The sequence below is a fragment of the Helianthus annuus genome, chromosome 11, assembly GCF_002127325.2.
Source record: "Helianthus annuus cultivar XRQ/B chromosome 11, HanXRQr2.0-SUNRISE, whole genome shotgun sequence".
Lineage (NCBI taxonomy): Eukaryota > Viridiplantae > Streptophyta > Magnoliopsida > Asterales > Asteraceae > Helianthus > Helianthus annuus.
Window position 1 is genome coordinate 28560922 of NC_035443.2, and position 17487 is coordinate 28578408.

The 17487-nt window shown below is 34.1% G+C and overlaps 1 protein-coding gene across 1 annotated transcript; it reads right to left on the minus strand.

Annotated features, from left to right (window-relative positions):
* Positions 1 to 5103: 5103 nt before the first annotated feature.
* LOC110887988 (G-type lectin S-receptor-like serine/threonine-protein kinase At4g27290) lies at positions 5104 to 14759 on the minus strand. The gene is made up of 7 exons (XM_035979831.1): positions 13463 to 14759; positions 13238 to 13375; positions 6452 to 6633; positions 6043 to 6253; positions 5734 to 5971; positions 5511 to 5661; positions 5104 to 5409 (listed from the first exon to the last, which is right to left on the minus strand). The coding sequence occupies exons 1-7, from the start codon at positions 14757 to 14759 to the stop codon at positions 5104 to 5106; spliced, it is 2523 nt and encodes an 840-aa protein (XP_035835724.1).
* Positions 14760 to 17487: the final 2728 nt, after the last annotated feature.

Genomic DNA, 17487 nt, shown 5'->3' on the forward strand with positions numbered 1-17487 from the left:
TCAACCAACAGATGGTAATTGGTTGAAAAAATGGTTTGAAATGTTTGGTTTTTGATCTTTCAAATGGTCCAATCATTGTTTCTACAAGTGGTTAATCAAGGTCATTAGGTTGAACTTGATTTAACTATTATTTATAAGATTGGTAAACAATGTGATGAAATGACCCCAAAACCTACTAATGGTTGATAAACGAACTTATTTTCCAGAAAAACCATTTTGATTAAAAAAAACTTGAGTGTTTTGAAATCTTAATGGGAAAATAGTTTGTTGTGAGGGGGAGTTCTGATTGTTTATGCCAAGCGGATGGAGAATTGAGGCGATTCATATCAGTTGTCATGTTCTGTACAGTTTGTTTTCAATTTCGTTAAATGTTTTTGAATTTTAGGGGGAGTAAGAAATTTTCAGAAAATCCAAAAACATTAGAAAAATCTGAAAAAAGCCCAAAACATGATAAAAATGAAAAATGAGTTTCGTTGCATAAAAGAGGAAATGATAGTACATCAGTGGACTATCACAACACGCTAAAGAAATGTAAAGTTAAAAATGTGATAAATAGTCTCACTGCGGATGTGTCAGTAGGTTTTTACATATTTAGTAAACTGTAATGAGATATAAACCTAAATCAAACTTGCTTATTCTGTGGGTAACAACTTCTTGGATATATAGGTAACCCCTGAAATCTTGTTTGAAAGGTCCCTCTTTCTGAGATACTAGGTCTTTATACTCATTGATATCTGGGGTATTATTCCGGGACTTCTGCTGTATGGAAATACTGACCTAGTCCCCGAATAATACTTTCCGCTAATTCTTGCATAAGCACAACCCTCAGCATGTTAATGAAACAATAAAATTGATAGTCACTGCTGTTGAAATCAAAAGATCCTCTAAAGGGGACACACCGAAAAGTCGAAGCCGTCATCTCTCTGCATATACGGAAGTATCGACCTGAGCTCTCACGGCCCTCGCAATTTAACCCTTTTACAGATATCATTTGTGGTATACTCACCTGTAAGACTGAATATTGGGATCTGAATATGGGAGTATATTCAAGTGGTGGGACACAAGAATAAGTTTAAGTAATTAAGACACTAATTGCATATCTCGAAACAGTTGAACTTTGTGTAAAAATTCAAGTGGACAAATATACTGACAACCTAGGTGAATTGTTTAGAACTTAAAATGAAATCAAGCTTAACGGTGTTAGTGATATGTCTCAAAAACTTATATGATCCTCTTGCACAAACTCACAAAGATATTGTCTGTAAATATTTCGATTCTGCATTTACTTCTTTCAGATAATCCACAAAGATTTTCGTGTGTTTTAGCATAAACTTTATAAAATTCAAAAAGATTTTCGACAACTGATGTTGAAAAGCTGTTTTTCAAAATTCCATGTGCTAAGCATGAAGAACATGTTTGGGAGAGGTGTGTAAAGAACAAATCATGGTGTATATTTTCTGACACAGTTTCTAAATTTTAAAAGGTTTTAATTTTTGAGAAACTTATGTGTTGGGTAGAGATTGTGCAGTTGTAAATTTGAGTCAGGTGACGATCCTGAACCAGATGAGAGCCTGATCACGATCTTAGAATGAATAAGAAAATTCCAGACTACGATCCCAGTAGATTTAGAGGGGGAGTCTGAAGACAATGTTGATAAAGCAGGGAAAGCCAGTATTGATCCTGGATTTGCTGATACTGATGAAGTTTAAAGATTCAACATCCAAAGGAGATGAGTTTGTTGATGATAAAGATAGAGAATGAGGATTATTGCAATGACAAATACTTCAGAGGAAGAATGAAGACTGATAAAGACTAAAGGTTGACAACCGAAGACTTGACACTGAAGACTCCGTCAACATCCGAGGGGGAATTTGTTGGTGTATCCGTCTGTCGACTACGTCTTGTATCGAGTCTTACGTGGTATAGGATAGTTCAGGGCACGAAATCATAGAAACATGTATTAGAAGTTGATTTCGCCCCAAATGACATGTGGTCATTTGGAGTGAAACCCTGTTATGTTGATTTCGCCCGAAGGTGTCTTATGACCTGATTTCGCTCATAGGTGTAGGTGTGATTTCGCTCTTAATGTTTGTGTGTCTTTGGAGCGAAATCAAGAGTACTATAAATAGGATTCATTTGGGGTGAAATCAGTAATATAGTTCTAGGTGTTGTCTTCCGGTAAGCCACGAAGGGCTGCCGAAGTGTTGTCAGAGCTTGTATTTGATCAATTGAGCAATAAAACAACAGTTAAAGTGAATACAGCTGAGATTGCACCAAAACATTAGTTTCCGCCTATTGTTTTGGACACGAACACTTCTGATCGACTCGTTAAGGCTCGAAAACGATCCTACAAATTGTGTGTTTGAGTACATAATCATACTTGCTAAGTAGTGAGTTTAATATGATAAGATGAAAAAAATCAATGATATATTCATGTTGAATGACGTATGATATCATCATGTGTTAAAAAATGATCAAGTTGTGTTAAATTGATAAAATTCGATTGCATAAACTTGGTTAATAAAAGTGGGTAAAAACGGTAGCATAAGAATGATGTTTACCGGATAATTGACCAAGTAATTAAACGAGTAGTTAACCTACATCGTGTAATTCTTTATGTCAATAAGCAATTGACTTTAAAAAGTCAAACTGACCAATAATATGATCGAATGATAAATTCGACATGAGAAGTGTACGATGGAATAGTCATGAATGATTACGACGTCTAACCATCTTACAACTTACAATGATAGTTTGACGCTTGACAACCTAGATGGAAGCTTGGGAATGAAGCGTGTCAAATGAATCGAGTATGAAGAAAAGCATATCAGGATGCAAGGTAAGTCAAAGCTTACACCTTTTCTTTTAATACCTATTGGTTTTATAGGTTATGAATAATAACAAGTCATAATTGAATTATGATATTCCAAAATGACATATGCGGTTCGGAACAAAAGACAATGATATTAAACCATGTTTAATGGTTAAAACGAGCTAATATGATTAGTTAGTCATGAAATGACTAATAGATAGCGAGTTTTGAGTGATTACCTTATAAGGTAAACCAATACAATAATAAGGGTAAAACGGCAATTCGGTCACTCATTGACAATAATCGTTAGTTTTAGAAAGACACTTTATGGAGTAAGACATTAAGGGGTCAAAAGAATCAAGAAATGATTTATAAATAAAATGACTGTACGTTGTAAACCGGAGCGAGTCATGTTGACGAGATGATAATAAATTCATCTCGCAAAGAAACATGGTCAATTAGACCAAATGGGTCAAAAGGTGAAAATACCACCCTTTGACAATATCGACTAATGATATGTCGAGTTATATGATTATAAGAATAAATATCGAATGGTATTTACATAGCTATTACTTAGCGGCTATGAAGGCAAGATTTCAAAATGGGTCAATATATTGATCCGAGCCAGGTATGTGTAATAGGTTAACTACTCATTTGGAATGAAAGGTTCGTTAAGAGTTAAATGAAGTCAAACTAGACATTTCGTTACTTTAAAGAGTAAACCGAATGATTGAAATGATGGTCATTATGATTTGAAACATAATGACTTCTCAAACCAAATCATAACTAAAAAGAGGGATTTTGGATCAAACATGCTTTTAAAAGTCCTTCATTGTAAATGAAAGGCTAAAATGGACCAAAACGCCCTTGTAATCTAAATTGTGCAAACGACCTTTAAAGGTTGTTTGGAAACGATTTTTACGAGTAAATAAATACTTAGAATAAGTATGAAAAGGGAAAGATATAAATCTTTGGTCAAATGACTCTATAGGAGTCTTTGCCGTAAAATAATGATTCGAGGGGTAAAAACTCGGATTATATAAATTCCCACATTAACTCCGCCAAAATTATAGTTGTGGTGGAAGATCGATTGATAAATAATGTGGAAATAAGATGCTAAGAAGTAAAGGAGCATGAGTTATACGGAAAAATGCTTAAATACCCTTAACGGGTCAAAATAAGTATTTAATTAGAAACTGGTTAAAGGATGTATGTAAACCTAGGACTTGAACCTAATATGATAGACAATATCGAAAATATAAGATTCATCAGAAATAGTGATCAAACAACAGCTTTGTTTGATTAATACATGTACGGGTCAAAAGTTAATAATATCATTTTTTAAGCCGAAGGCTTAAAAGTCTAAAATTTTGTTAATCCGTATGTCGGATGTTAACTCCATGGGATGGAGGATAATTTTACGATCACGTAGGAAGAAACGTGACGTAAATCGTATAAAAAACGAGCAAGTTATGCCCGTTTCCGTCAAAAATAAGTTGGCTGGAAATATGCAGCACCAGCACCAAACCTTATGGTGGCGGCGTCGCGCTGCACGACGGCTGTCGCGCCCCGTGAAAGCTTTGGCTGACTCGGTCGCGGCCCGCGAGAGCTCAAACAGCTGGAAAAACTTGTTTTTCTTGTTCGTTTTAATATCTGAACTTGAACTAAACACTTATAAACTCCCTATGACTAACTCATTTCATGTTTATATGAAATATAGGTATTATTTGATTTACTGGAGGATGATCAAGCTCAAAGAGGAACCGAACACATAAAGATTAAAGTTTCCGCTAAAAGTTTCGTTGTTACGTTTGAAATGGCGAAATTTCATACAAGATGTTAAAATGCTTTTAACATTTTTAAACGGTGTTCTAAACGTCAAATTTTTATATAAGAAGTTAGAATATTTTAAATTCTTAAAATGTTTTAACGAACCCACATTTTCAACTGTATTGTAATCGATAATACTTAATTGTAGTCGATGTCTATATGATAATCGTATAAATGGACTAAGGGTCTTTTGAACAGTTAGGGTTTTGATCTTCCAAAAAATTGATGTTTTACCAGTTCAAGCTGACTTACATGTCAAACTCTATGGTTTATTCTATTTTTAGATTATCTACTAGTCTGAATGTTATAACAGGTATTATGTTTGTATATTCTCCATTACATACCGATAGAATTGATCAACACTCATGTTTTACACAAAAAATAAGTTATGTTGATAAATTGGAAATTCATAAATAGTTTAAAGATATGAGTTTTTTCTTTTATTACATTCAAGTTTCATTTTATCTGCCAATCAACATTGTAATGCTTAGTTTGTTATTAGAACCTGTTCCACAGGATCGTGAATATCGAATAGTATTTTGCATGGTTTTCTCAATGTAAAATCCCGGTTCTTTTGGTGAAGGCAATGGACTCTCACTCCCCAACATCATGATCACAGACTCCATAGTTGGTCTATCTTCCGGGTCACGTTGAACACACAACAAACCAACATGGACTGATCGTAGGATTTGAGACTCATTGATTGATTCACCAAGGCACTTATCAACTAATTGCAAGGAATTGTCTTCATTATGTAGTCTCCATACCTATCAAGAACAATGAAAATAAACAAGTATTAGGTATTGTTGTTTCAAAAGGCAAAACTGTAGAACCAACTTTATTTATGCTTAACGATCAAGAAGCTTACATATCCAATCAAGTTGTTGCAATGTTCTTTGTAAATGAATCCTCTGTTTTTCTCCCCACACACAACTTCCAACACTAATACGCCAAAGCTATATACGTCTGACTTTATCGAAAAGATACCGTCTCCTGCATACTCTGGCGCCATGTAGCCACTATGAGGAATCAAATTCATGTTAGCGATTAACTAAATAAGATGGAAAGAGGTTAGGGTAGATGAATCTTACTATGTTCCAACCACTCTATTTGTGTTTGCCTCTATCTGATTTCCTCCAAAAGTTCTAGCCATGCCAAAATCTGAAATTTTCGGGTTCATATCTGTGTCGAGCAAAATATTACTGACTTTGAGATCTCTATGTATGATTCTAAGCCGGGAATCCTGGTGAAGATAAAGAAGTCCATGAGCAATTCCATGGATAATGTGGTAACGTGCAGGCCAATCAAGTAGCTTGCTTTGAGTTTTATCTGTAAAGAGTTAGAAATTTAATTTAAAACCTTTGTAATTTTTGTCTTTTCTTCATTATTGTTTGATTTACCAAATATGATGGAATTGAGGCCTTTGTTTGACATGTATTCATAAATCAACATCTTTTCAGCTCCTTCTATGCAGCAACCTAAGAGCTTGACAAGATTACGATGTTGTAATTTAGATATCGAGATAACTTCATTCTTGAACTCCTGAAGTCCTTGAGTGGATGTTTTTGCTAGCCGCTTCACTGCTATTTCTTGCCCATCTTCAAGTACCCCCTAAAACATATTTTTTATTATAATTATGGCACAAAAATCATTTTATTTTATTTTATGTATTAATTCAAATTCGAATTTTCAACTTGACGTAAACTGAACGGTTATTTGGTTTAGATTTTTAGATGTATTATGAAACATCATACAGCAACACATGAACAACATATCTACTACATTGAAGGCCATGAGGTCATATAATACCTTGTAAACTGGTCCAAAGCCGCCCTCTCCAAGTTTTCTGTTCACTGAAAAGTGGTTTGTGGCTTTAAGTAGAGTGGACATACTGAATAGTGGTAGCTCTATATCTTCATTATCATCACTTCTATTTTCACGAAGTTCAAACTCGTTTCCACGTGTCCCTATGAAGGTCACAACCACAACTTCTGTAAAAAAACTAGTTCATATAAGTGGCAGATATAAGCGGGTTGGGTTAGGTATAGACTTGGAAAATTTGGCTCAAGGGTCTACATTTGGGTTGATATGGACTCTACAAAGAAAGTCATGGGTTGTTTTGGGTTAACATTTAAATTTAGGGGGCTCAGAATGGGCTTTGTTAGGTTTTAGAAAATAATATGGCATAGGTTAGGATGGGTAAGTTAATAATATGGCATGGGTCAGGATGGGTAACCCTAAAAGAAACATGTATGCAGGTGTGGTGTCCTGAGAATTTAGTCTAGTGGTTAATTGGCGTGTCTTTCCTAGTGGAGACGCGGGTTCGATTACCGCTTGGGCCATTTTCGATGGGCACTTGGGTTAAGGGACGAATCGAGGCTTTAATCCTGGGTTCAAACCCAATGGGGGCGAGGGTTTACGTAACCCATCCGATTCCTATGCATCAGGGGGCACGATCTCATGGCGGTCGAGGAGTTAACCTTGGACATAGCTCCGAGTAAGGTGTGTTTAAACATGAGATTCTTTGCGGTTAAAAAAATACGTATGAAGGAGACCGAATGTGCAAACAAGTGATTATGCAATGGAATCATCCTCACTCACTCATCCACGTCTGATTATCATTCCCTCTACTAACAACTTAACTCAAATTTGTTGGTTTAGTGGAGTTTTAATCTTGAATTTCGTCATCGGTCTTGAATTTAGGTATTTTACACCTTATCTATGTTATCAATTTTGTTTGATTTTCGTCAAATTGGGGATCATCATGATGCTTTTTGATGGAATTATATATATATATATATATATATATATATATATATATATATATATATATATATATATATATATATATATATATATATATATATATATAGGGAGGGGCTCATGCGAGAACTCCATTTATTGTGAGAACCGCGAGAACCAATGTGAACACAACCTAAAATAGCTAAAGAAACTTAAAAAAACCCTAACCCCCACCCCCCCCCCCCACAAAAAAAAAAAAAAAAAAAAAAAACCTAAACCCCACCCACCCCCCCCCCCCAAGCTAAATGCTAAAAACTAAAACCCCCAAAAAACCTAAAAAAAACCTAACCCCCCCAAGCTAAAATGCTAAAAACTAAACCCCAAAAAAACCTAAAAAATCAAAAAAAAAATCTAAAATATTTTTTTTAATATTTTTATGCTCAAATCTCTACTTTTAGTGGCAAAAAAAAATGTTTTTTAAATTTTTTTTTTTTTGCTTCGAAGAGTAGCGATTTTTATATAAAAATATTAAAAAAAATTGTGTGATTTTTTAGCTATTTTTAGGCATTTTTGGTTGTGTTCACATTGGTTCTCGCAAAAAGAGGTGGTTCTCGCATGATCTTCTCCCTATATATATATATATATATATATATATATATATATATATATATATATAGTGGAGTGTTCAAATGAGAAGAAAGTTTTTGTATGAATAAAAAAGAACAAACTTCAACCAATAAGAATGCATCATTTTATTTCATATAATTTTTGTATTTAATATGAATGTAAGGGTATATTGGTAAATTAGATAGATCATTAATTGTTAGTCTTCCTTTTTAATAGCTAACTAAATTAAATTTGTAACTTATTTTCAAAAAAAAATATATATCTTTTCAAAGTAGAAAAAAAAATTAATTTAAAGTGTAAGATAAATTATAAGGTGCGTAGGATGAATTACGAGTTGTGTAGGATAAATTTCAGTATGTGTAGGATAAACTTAAAAAACATGTAGGATAAATTTTGATGTGTCTAGGAAAAAAATTTAGTGTGGAGGATAATAGTCTTTATGACTAATTAATTAGTAAAAAATAATAATAAATGAGATGAGAGAAAAACTATTTAATGTTTTACAATTGTACGCTTTGTTCTTTTTATTCTCAATTTAATTTTCTTCTCAAACGAACCTCCCCCTATATATATATATATATATATATATATATATATTACATATGGACGGGAGTTGGCTACAAAGTCCATTTTTCCTACAAAGTATAAAAAGTCATAAAACACCATCATGTCAACCATAAAACACACTCAAAACCCACAAATAACAAAGTGAAGATTACTAAAACGTCATATTTGTGGGTTTTGTGTTGTGTTTTGGATGATAAGGCTTTGATTATCAAATGACTAACTTTAGTGTGTTTTATGTTAATTATCATATTGTGTTTTATATTCATAGTTCTACGATGGTGTGTTTAAAGTTTTTATGGACTGTTAGGGTTTGGATATTGTGTTTTAGTGATCTTCACTCTGTTATTTGTGAGTTTTGAGTGTGTTTTACGGTTGAAATTGAGATGTTTTATGACTTTGTACAATTGGTAGGAAAAATGGACTTTGTAGCCGAACTCAACCCTATTACATATGTTTTTTTAGGGTTTTTTTTTTGTTTTCTCATTTAAAGTAGATTTTTCATCAACCATCCCCATATATATATAGGAGAAGGTTCATTTGAAAAAAAAAATTAATTGAGAAAAAAAAGAAGAAATGGTACAATTGTAAACATTAAATACTTTTTTACTTATCTAATTTATTACCATCTTTAACTAATTAATTAGTCATAACAAACTATCGTCCTACACACTATTATTTTTTTGACTACACACATCAAAAGTTACCCTACACCTTTCGAAATTTACCCTACACATGTTGAAATTTATCCTAGACAACCGGCAATTTATCATATACACAATGTAATTTATCCTACACTCTAAATTATTTTATTTATATTTTTTTTGAAAAAAAATATATATTTTGAAGATAAGTTACAAATTTAATGTAGTTAGCTATTAAAGATGAATACTACTAATTAATAATCTTTGTAAATTTACCATATTACCCTTATAGTAGCATTAAATAGTTATATTAAATGAAGTAAAACGAAGCAATCTTTTTTATTGAAATTTTATTTTTTTTCTTTTCTTACAAAAAGTTTCTTCTCATTTGAACTCTTTAATATATATATAATAGAAGTTATTGAATAGTAATAATTAATTATTAATTAATTAAATAATATAATATATATAACTTTAATAACAGAAACTAATGAATAGTAACTTTAATATTATAATATTATATATAGTTTTTAAAATTTATATTAATATTACTATTTTGTTATAATAAAAATTATTCTCTTTACTTTTTAAGTTTAATACATTTTTTTTTTCTTAGCTTTAATGACTTTTTTGTATTACGTGTTGTGATAGGCTTGGTGTCAATCGGTATCGAACCGGTATCGGTATATGATGGTAAAAACCGACACCAGTATGGTACAGAAAACGCCAAATGCATGTACCGAATTGATAATGGAAATCTATTAGTTCGGGAAATTTGGTACTGCTACTCGATACCATTTGCTCATCCCTGATCACGGGTACCGTACGAATAACAACGGTATCGTACAATAATTTTTGTTGACTTTCTTCAACTTTTAGTGATTTCTTTTTTTAGTTTCAGGGGTAGGGATGAGGTAGGTGCCAACCGATACCGAATAGGTATTAGTTTCGAAAATATCGGTTACGGTACTGGTATATGAAAGTAAAACCAGTAGCGAACCGGAACCACGAAGCCAAAAGTCGGTACAGAATTAGTACTTAAAATCTTTCGGTTCGAGAAATTCGGTACCGGTACCCGGTACCACTTGCTCATCACTGACCACGGGGTTCATACGAACAATATCATTACCATACAACTTGTTTGTTGATTTTCTTTCGGTTATCTTTTACCGTTTTTTTCTATATTTTCTTTTTATTCTTTTTAGTGGTTCTGTGTGCAACGCGCTCGTATTGATTTCAAAACACATGTAAACACAAAATAAGTTCGCCTCAACACGACGACATAAAAATTTATATGAAAAATTTTGAGATTTTGTTGTTTTGTACAGTGTCTCTGTTGTCTGTTCGAAGACATAATAAGCCAAAGGCCCATTCTATACACACCCCCCCTCCTTCCTGATTACACCCCCCTTGTGAGAGGAAAACTGTCAGTCCCACGCAGGCCCCACCTGTAAGTATGTAAGAGGAGGGGGGTGAAAAAAGTAAATAGGGGGGTGTAGTAAATTAAGAAAGCTATTAAATTAAGAAAGCTAAAGTAATAGTAAAAAGTATACAAATCTGTTGAAAATTAGTAGCGAATACAATCTTTTAGAAAGATGTTATAGAAATCAATGTCAAACACGTTGACATCACTGCAGTTTGAGTTATCTTTCTCCTCTGATGCTTTTAAATTAAAAATACTTCTACATGTTAAGTAACTAGTATTTTGACTCACTGCGTGTTGCTTCAGGGTCAAAACTTAAACCAACTCGAATTTGTACCATCAAATATCTGATCCGACACGTTTCTGAGCAAAACTTACATCAAAATGTAGATCAACTGAAAATATAGATAAAATAAGCACAAAAACATATTATATTTCACCTCACTCAGTACGGAGTAAAATATACATCAAAACGTAAACCAACTTGGTTTTGTACTGAAATTTACTTAAAAAAATCACGTTACTTAAAAAATGGTATCGCGCGCGTTGCTAGAACGTTGAAACAAAAAGAAAATTGAATTTATAACGTATAGTGGAAACTTATTATATATGACAAAACGTAGATCAACTGAAAATATACATAAAGATAAGCACGGAAATGTGTTACCAAAACATAGAACAACGGAAAACATACATAAAAATAAGCACGGAAACATTTTGTATTTGTCCTACATACATAAAATAAACACGTAAACTTGAGATGGTCAAAATAACAATTTACAATGTTTTTATAAAAGTAAGGGGTGTTAGTAACAATAGTGAATATTAAATATATAAAAAGTGAAATAGCAAAAAGAAAAAAAAAACCATAAAAAAGAAAAAAAATACATCACTAACTACTGGTGTTTAGGAAATGTTATACATAGAATTAGCACTCAAAAATATCAAAACTGTATATAAAAATTTTCACGTGTGATGTTTGTAAAAATCGTTGTTGACTTAGACTATGGGGTACGGGGCTTGGGTTGGGCGTGGGTTTGGGGAAAACGCCCACCACCCCGGGTGGGCTTGGGTTGGGGCGTGGTCCTTGGGGCTTGGGTTTCAAGCCGGGCTTGGGCCGGGGTGACATGCTAGCTGACTTGCTCCTATTCGCTGACCCCGCCATGTCATAGCGGCCATTTGAAAGTTGAATTTCAAATTCAAACCGTTTGGCACGCGGTGCACCCAACCCAAGCTCAACCCACGCCCCGCCATACCCCGCGGACACATCACTAGATGGTGGGGGCTCCCATTCCACGTGTCAACAAATGACCCAACCCAAGCCCCACCATACCCCACGGTCTTATGCGCTTGAGGATAGGCCACAAGGCAAAAGCTCGCCCGATGCGCATTGAGCCTTCCTATCTAGCCTTAATATTAAGAAATGTTCATAAATTGCATTTTTATTTGACCCGATTCTCTTTACCATATATTTCTTATTTACCTTTTTGACGCGTTATATGACGGTAATTATTCAAAACTAGAACCTTTATTGGGTCTAATCTTTAACGTGATCACTAGTCGGTGGTCTGATGTTTGTGTTTATTCGTTGCTGATGTTTTAAATTTTTTAATATTTTCTTTAATTTAAAAAAAATAAATTTTTAAGTATTTTATTATTTTTATCTTTTTTATTTTTTTATTAAGTTATGGGTCTTGACCACTACACATGTCCTTAACTAGATTCTTTTTACACGTCAGAGTGGACATCCTTATGTTGGTATGGTTGATTAAATGAATTCTGTTTGCAAAATCATAATATGTTTACAGCAAATATTTAGAGGGTGTTTGATCTTGCGTTTTCAAAATAGATTATGCATTTTCAAAATAGATTTTGTGTTGTTTCAGTTCTGTTTGAGCATGAAGGAAAACAATATAAATCATACCTGTCACAGCAGATAGTGCAGAGGAGAATCCAGTAATGGAGTTCGACATGCCTGTCATCTTGATCTGGTTCCTCCTTAGGGTGCTGACTGATGATGTGGACTTAGAGAACCGAAAAGGGGTATCGGTTATGGAGAGGAGGTTTCATGATGATGTTATGGCTAATGGGGTGTGTGAATTGTGTAACTGAGTAACCCTTAAACCTCTACATAACTCTCCTTATATAAGCACCCAGGAGGAAACCTAATTAGTTACTAAGGGTAATATGGTCCATCAACAATTACCAACTAATTAAATAATAGGTTATTATATATTTTGATCTCTATAATGTAAATGATTAAGATGGCTATAGATTAAATATTAATACGTAATATATTTAATCTTACATTTTGCGTTTTTAAAACTGCGTTTTTCAAAAGCATGTAGGTACATGCTTTTTCAAAACTGCGTTTGGAAGGCAAATAATCACTTTCTCATCCAAACAATTTTTTTGATTATTTATGTTTTACAAACGAAATATTTAAATAATTGTTTAAAAACGTAATCCCAAAAACCCTCTTAGTTATAAAAGGTTTTATATGATTATGAATACATTTTGCGACTTCTAACGTTCAGATTTTAGATATATTTGTTTTGACATGATAGCAAAATACTTGATTTTCAAATTTCATACCTTGTTGGTGTTGCTTCTTCCTATTACAACGATAAAACAGGCATACTGAAACTAGTACGACCAAAACCACAAATGCTATGGGGACAATAACTCGTACGCTTCTCCCTGCACCTGAGCTTTTACTTTTGTCTATTAAATCTGTATTAAATATAATGTTCAGTTGACATTTAGATAGATAGGTATGAAGAACAGTAATGCAATAAAACTATTGATGTTTTTAGTTACCTAACTCTGAAGGTGAAAATCGTATATAAAGAGTCTCCACATTTGCAGCAAACGTTCTAATATTGATTAAGTCCCCGAACCATAGCAAGCAACCACTCTCACTCCCTGAGACATTCGAGTTTGTGTAAGCAGTACACGAACAATTGCTTTTACACATCTTCTCACATTCTACAAGTGTCATGGTCTGGTTATACCATGACCCCCGAGTGTCTGGTAAGTTCAGATTTGTATATTTGTTGAACCCCTCTGCAGGGTTACAATCCAAAGGGACCGTACGTCTACACCCTTGAGACCAATCTCCGACCCTCCACTGATCAGGAGACGTGGGCTCAAACCCTTTCAAACATTCACAAACAGGCGACCTGTCAATACTGCATCTCCCAAATGGACCGCACAACGCGTACCGATCACATTGATCACTTTCTGGAGACACATAAAGGCTCCATTCTTGTTTGCTATCAATCCATAACAAACGTTCTATACGACCACTTGGTTGTAACACCAGCCTCGTAAAAACCGAACTAGTTAATAGATTGTACTGGTAGTATATTTCTCCCTGATTAAGAACAAACGTGAAGTTGTAAATCAGGTTCGGTCTTAAAGCAGGAGCTCCGCTAAACGTGAGTCCATTCCATGGACCTGCCCGAAACTTTATACTCTGGCCGTTCATTAGCAACACCTGAGGGTATCCTCGAATATCAACTAAATAAGAAAACTCACCGGAAGCAGGATTATCGCTAGATTTCCATGACGTGAAGTGCCTGTCAATCCCCATAACCAAATTCCAGCCTAGCTTCATTCCGGGAAGTAAAGTGTCTGTCATAAAGTCGAAACTTTGCCATATGGGCTCTTTTTTATCAATGTCTTCAGCCTCGTCTTGTATTATAAAGTTGCCTGTATCTAAAAGCTGACCAATCGGATTCATGGCTGATGTGGTTGACGAGTTCGCTGACGACCATACAACATTACCCTTAGTGGCATCCCGGAGAATTAGAACTCCCTGAAGGGTGAGAGCTAACTCGCCTGAGGTACTGGTGAGTGGTGAGTTTCGGTTGGCTACCCATACAACGGTTCGGGTGGATATTCTTTTGTACCAAATTCCGATGTAATGGTTGGTGGAGTTACCGGGGTTAAAGAAGCCAAGTTCAAAGGTTTCATGTGGTGAAATGAGGGTTTCGTTATATCTAAGAATTTGGTTTGCAGATATGGTGTCTGCGGCATGCGTAGAAGTTATCGATGCATAAAGTACAAGGAAGCTAAAGATCATATTGGTCTTTGTCGCTCTTCTTTCCTCCATTAACGTATTAATAATATGAATATGAATATGAATCACAATACTAATTTATGTTAGATGGATCAAGAATGTCCATATTTGTGTTGTTTATTATTACTATGGCAATGTCGTCTGGTCGTCAGCGAACTCATCAACGCATATATTTTTTTTTTGTTCAGCCTCTCGTAGTCATTTAAGTACAAACAATTTTAGACCACATAGGTGTTACAATATAAAATTAGCGTACGTAAATAAGAAAATAAAAGATCTCAAAAGTTGTACCCTTGTTTGGTATGCTTGGAATATTTTTGTAAATTTTATGGTTCGCTTTGGAATATTTTTGTAATAAGACTATTCCGTTGGGGTCCGGCCTAGGGTCGGCGAGGGCCGGCGACGGGCCTGAACACCGCCTCCCTAGGACCGGCCCCGTCTTCACTGTCCTTCCCACGCCGGTCATGCCGGGCCTCTAATTTTTATATAAAAAAATTAAATTTTGAATTAAATGTCTCAAATAATGGCTATATTTTAAAAAATACTTCAAGAGGCGTAGACACAAATAATTAATTATTATATCTTTAAATACACATCTTTCACCCTATTTTTTTAACCATTCTAACCCAAACTCTCTCTCAACTTTATAAAATTCTTCAAGAGGCGATGCGTAGATACGAAAATCAGGGCCGGCCCTGAGAATTTATGTACCCTGTTCGAGCTCGAAAAAAAGTGCCCTTAGATCTTAACTAAATAAAAAATTTAAACTAGTTTTTCATACAACTTTGAACCGTTGGCAAAAATATAGCATTCGATAAACAATGCAATTAACAAAATACAAAATATAGTATTCGAATGAATGACATACCGTAAGAGTTGCCGCCCAAAATTCTTTTTTTTTATTAGTTTTTAGAAAATATTTGGGTGTTGGGCTCACTAACCTAATGGGCTAAATAGTTTAAACAACATGATTTTTTTAAGTGGGCCTATGTTAATATTTTTTTGGGAGTGAATTGCAAGTTTTGTCCTTTATCTTTAGGCCATTTTGCAAGTTTTGTCCTTTATGTTTAAATTTGACGAGTTTTGTCCTTTATGTTTGAAAATCAAGCACGTTTTACCCTTTGGGGCAAAACGTGTTTGATTTTTAAGGACAAAACATGCTGGATTTTTTAAACATAAAGAACAAAACGTGCTTGATTTTTAAACATAAAGGACAAAACGTGCTTGATATTTAAGGCCCAAAGGGTAAAACGTGCTTGATTTTTAAACATAAAGGACAAAACTCGTCAAATTTAAACATAAAGGACAAAACTTTCAAAATGGCCTAAAGATAAAGGACAAAACTTGCAATTCACTCTTTTTTTGGTTATACCCTATTAAATTTTTTTTACATATATAATATCGGATTTTTTTTTAAATTACGTGCCCTACGAAATCACGGGCCCTGTTCGGTTGTCCTCCCCGCCCTCCTTTAGGGCCGGCTCTGACGAAAATGAGCATCGGATCGTTTTCCCACACGCCCGGACTTGGGAGGTTGTGCGAACCAATAAGAAGGGGGTGCCGGTTCCAAACGAGGTTGCAAGCGCTAAACGAACAAAAACAAGGCTCGTCGGGGGGCGGTTTGAAAATGGACGACTTGATGGCTCAGTTAAAAGCATACACCGAGGTCACAGCCCAAAAGGCACAAGCGAAGCAACGTGAAGTGGACGAACGGGTTCGGTTGAAGCAAGAGGCGGTAGAACTAAAAACATGGGAGATAATGACAACCGATATCAACTCGTATCCGGAAGAAGACCATCCTGTTTTGCGTAAAATGAAAGAAAAGATCGCTAAAAATGGAATTCTCAGAATTTTTAATTTTTATCAATCTAGTATTTTTTTAAGTTATGTAATGTTTTTTTTAATATTAATTTTATTTTATAACTTATTAAATGTTAAAAAAACATATTGAATTAAAAAAGAAAATAACGGGGGTGGTCCATTCTCCATTTCCTTGGTCCATCCTTGGATGTTGACGTGACGATGACGTGTTAATTTTTTCTTGTGTTACTCCCTTCCGTGAACATCAATTGTGTAAAAGAATACGTGATGTACAAAAACACATTCTTTCAAGAAGACTGGAGCCATGTAATTATTGTTGCAAATGTGAAGATTTCTTACTTGCATGTAGTCATTTCATATCATGCACTCATTTTTCTGTCATCAACTACCGTGTGCTGTGAATGCTGAAGAGGATGCACAATAGGATTTTTTTTTCTTCTGGTTTTTAGCCTTCAAAAAAGTCACATCATCGGGTTTTACTATTGTGAAACTCATTTATAGCACATGTATTTATTAGTAAAAAAATTGAACTCTCCACCTCATAAATAAATTTAAGAAACAACATAAGTTGAAAATATGGAAGTAGGGTTGTTAATAATTCATTTGATCACCTAATGTCATTGAATGTTTCAAAATATATTTTCTTTTATCAAAGGTCATTTTCACTAACTACTGACTTGAAAATATATTTTTATATGAAAAACTTCATACCGAGTCGAATTGAATTCAGTGAAAGGCTAAATTCAGAGTTAGGAGAGGTAATTCTTGTACCCAAAACCTATTATCTGTTTTAATAATTAGGAAATGATATTACATGAACTTTATATTAGTTTGAATGATTGAATACTCACCACTGGATTACTCTTTTGTAAGTTGTATATTTTATTTTTCACATTTTTTTTTAAATAAGTATTTCTTTATATCTCTGTTTTTCTCGGTA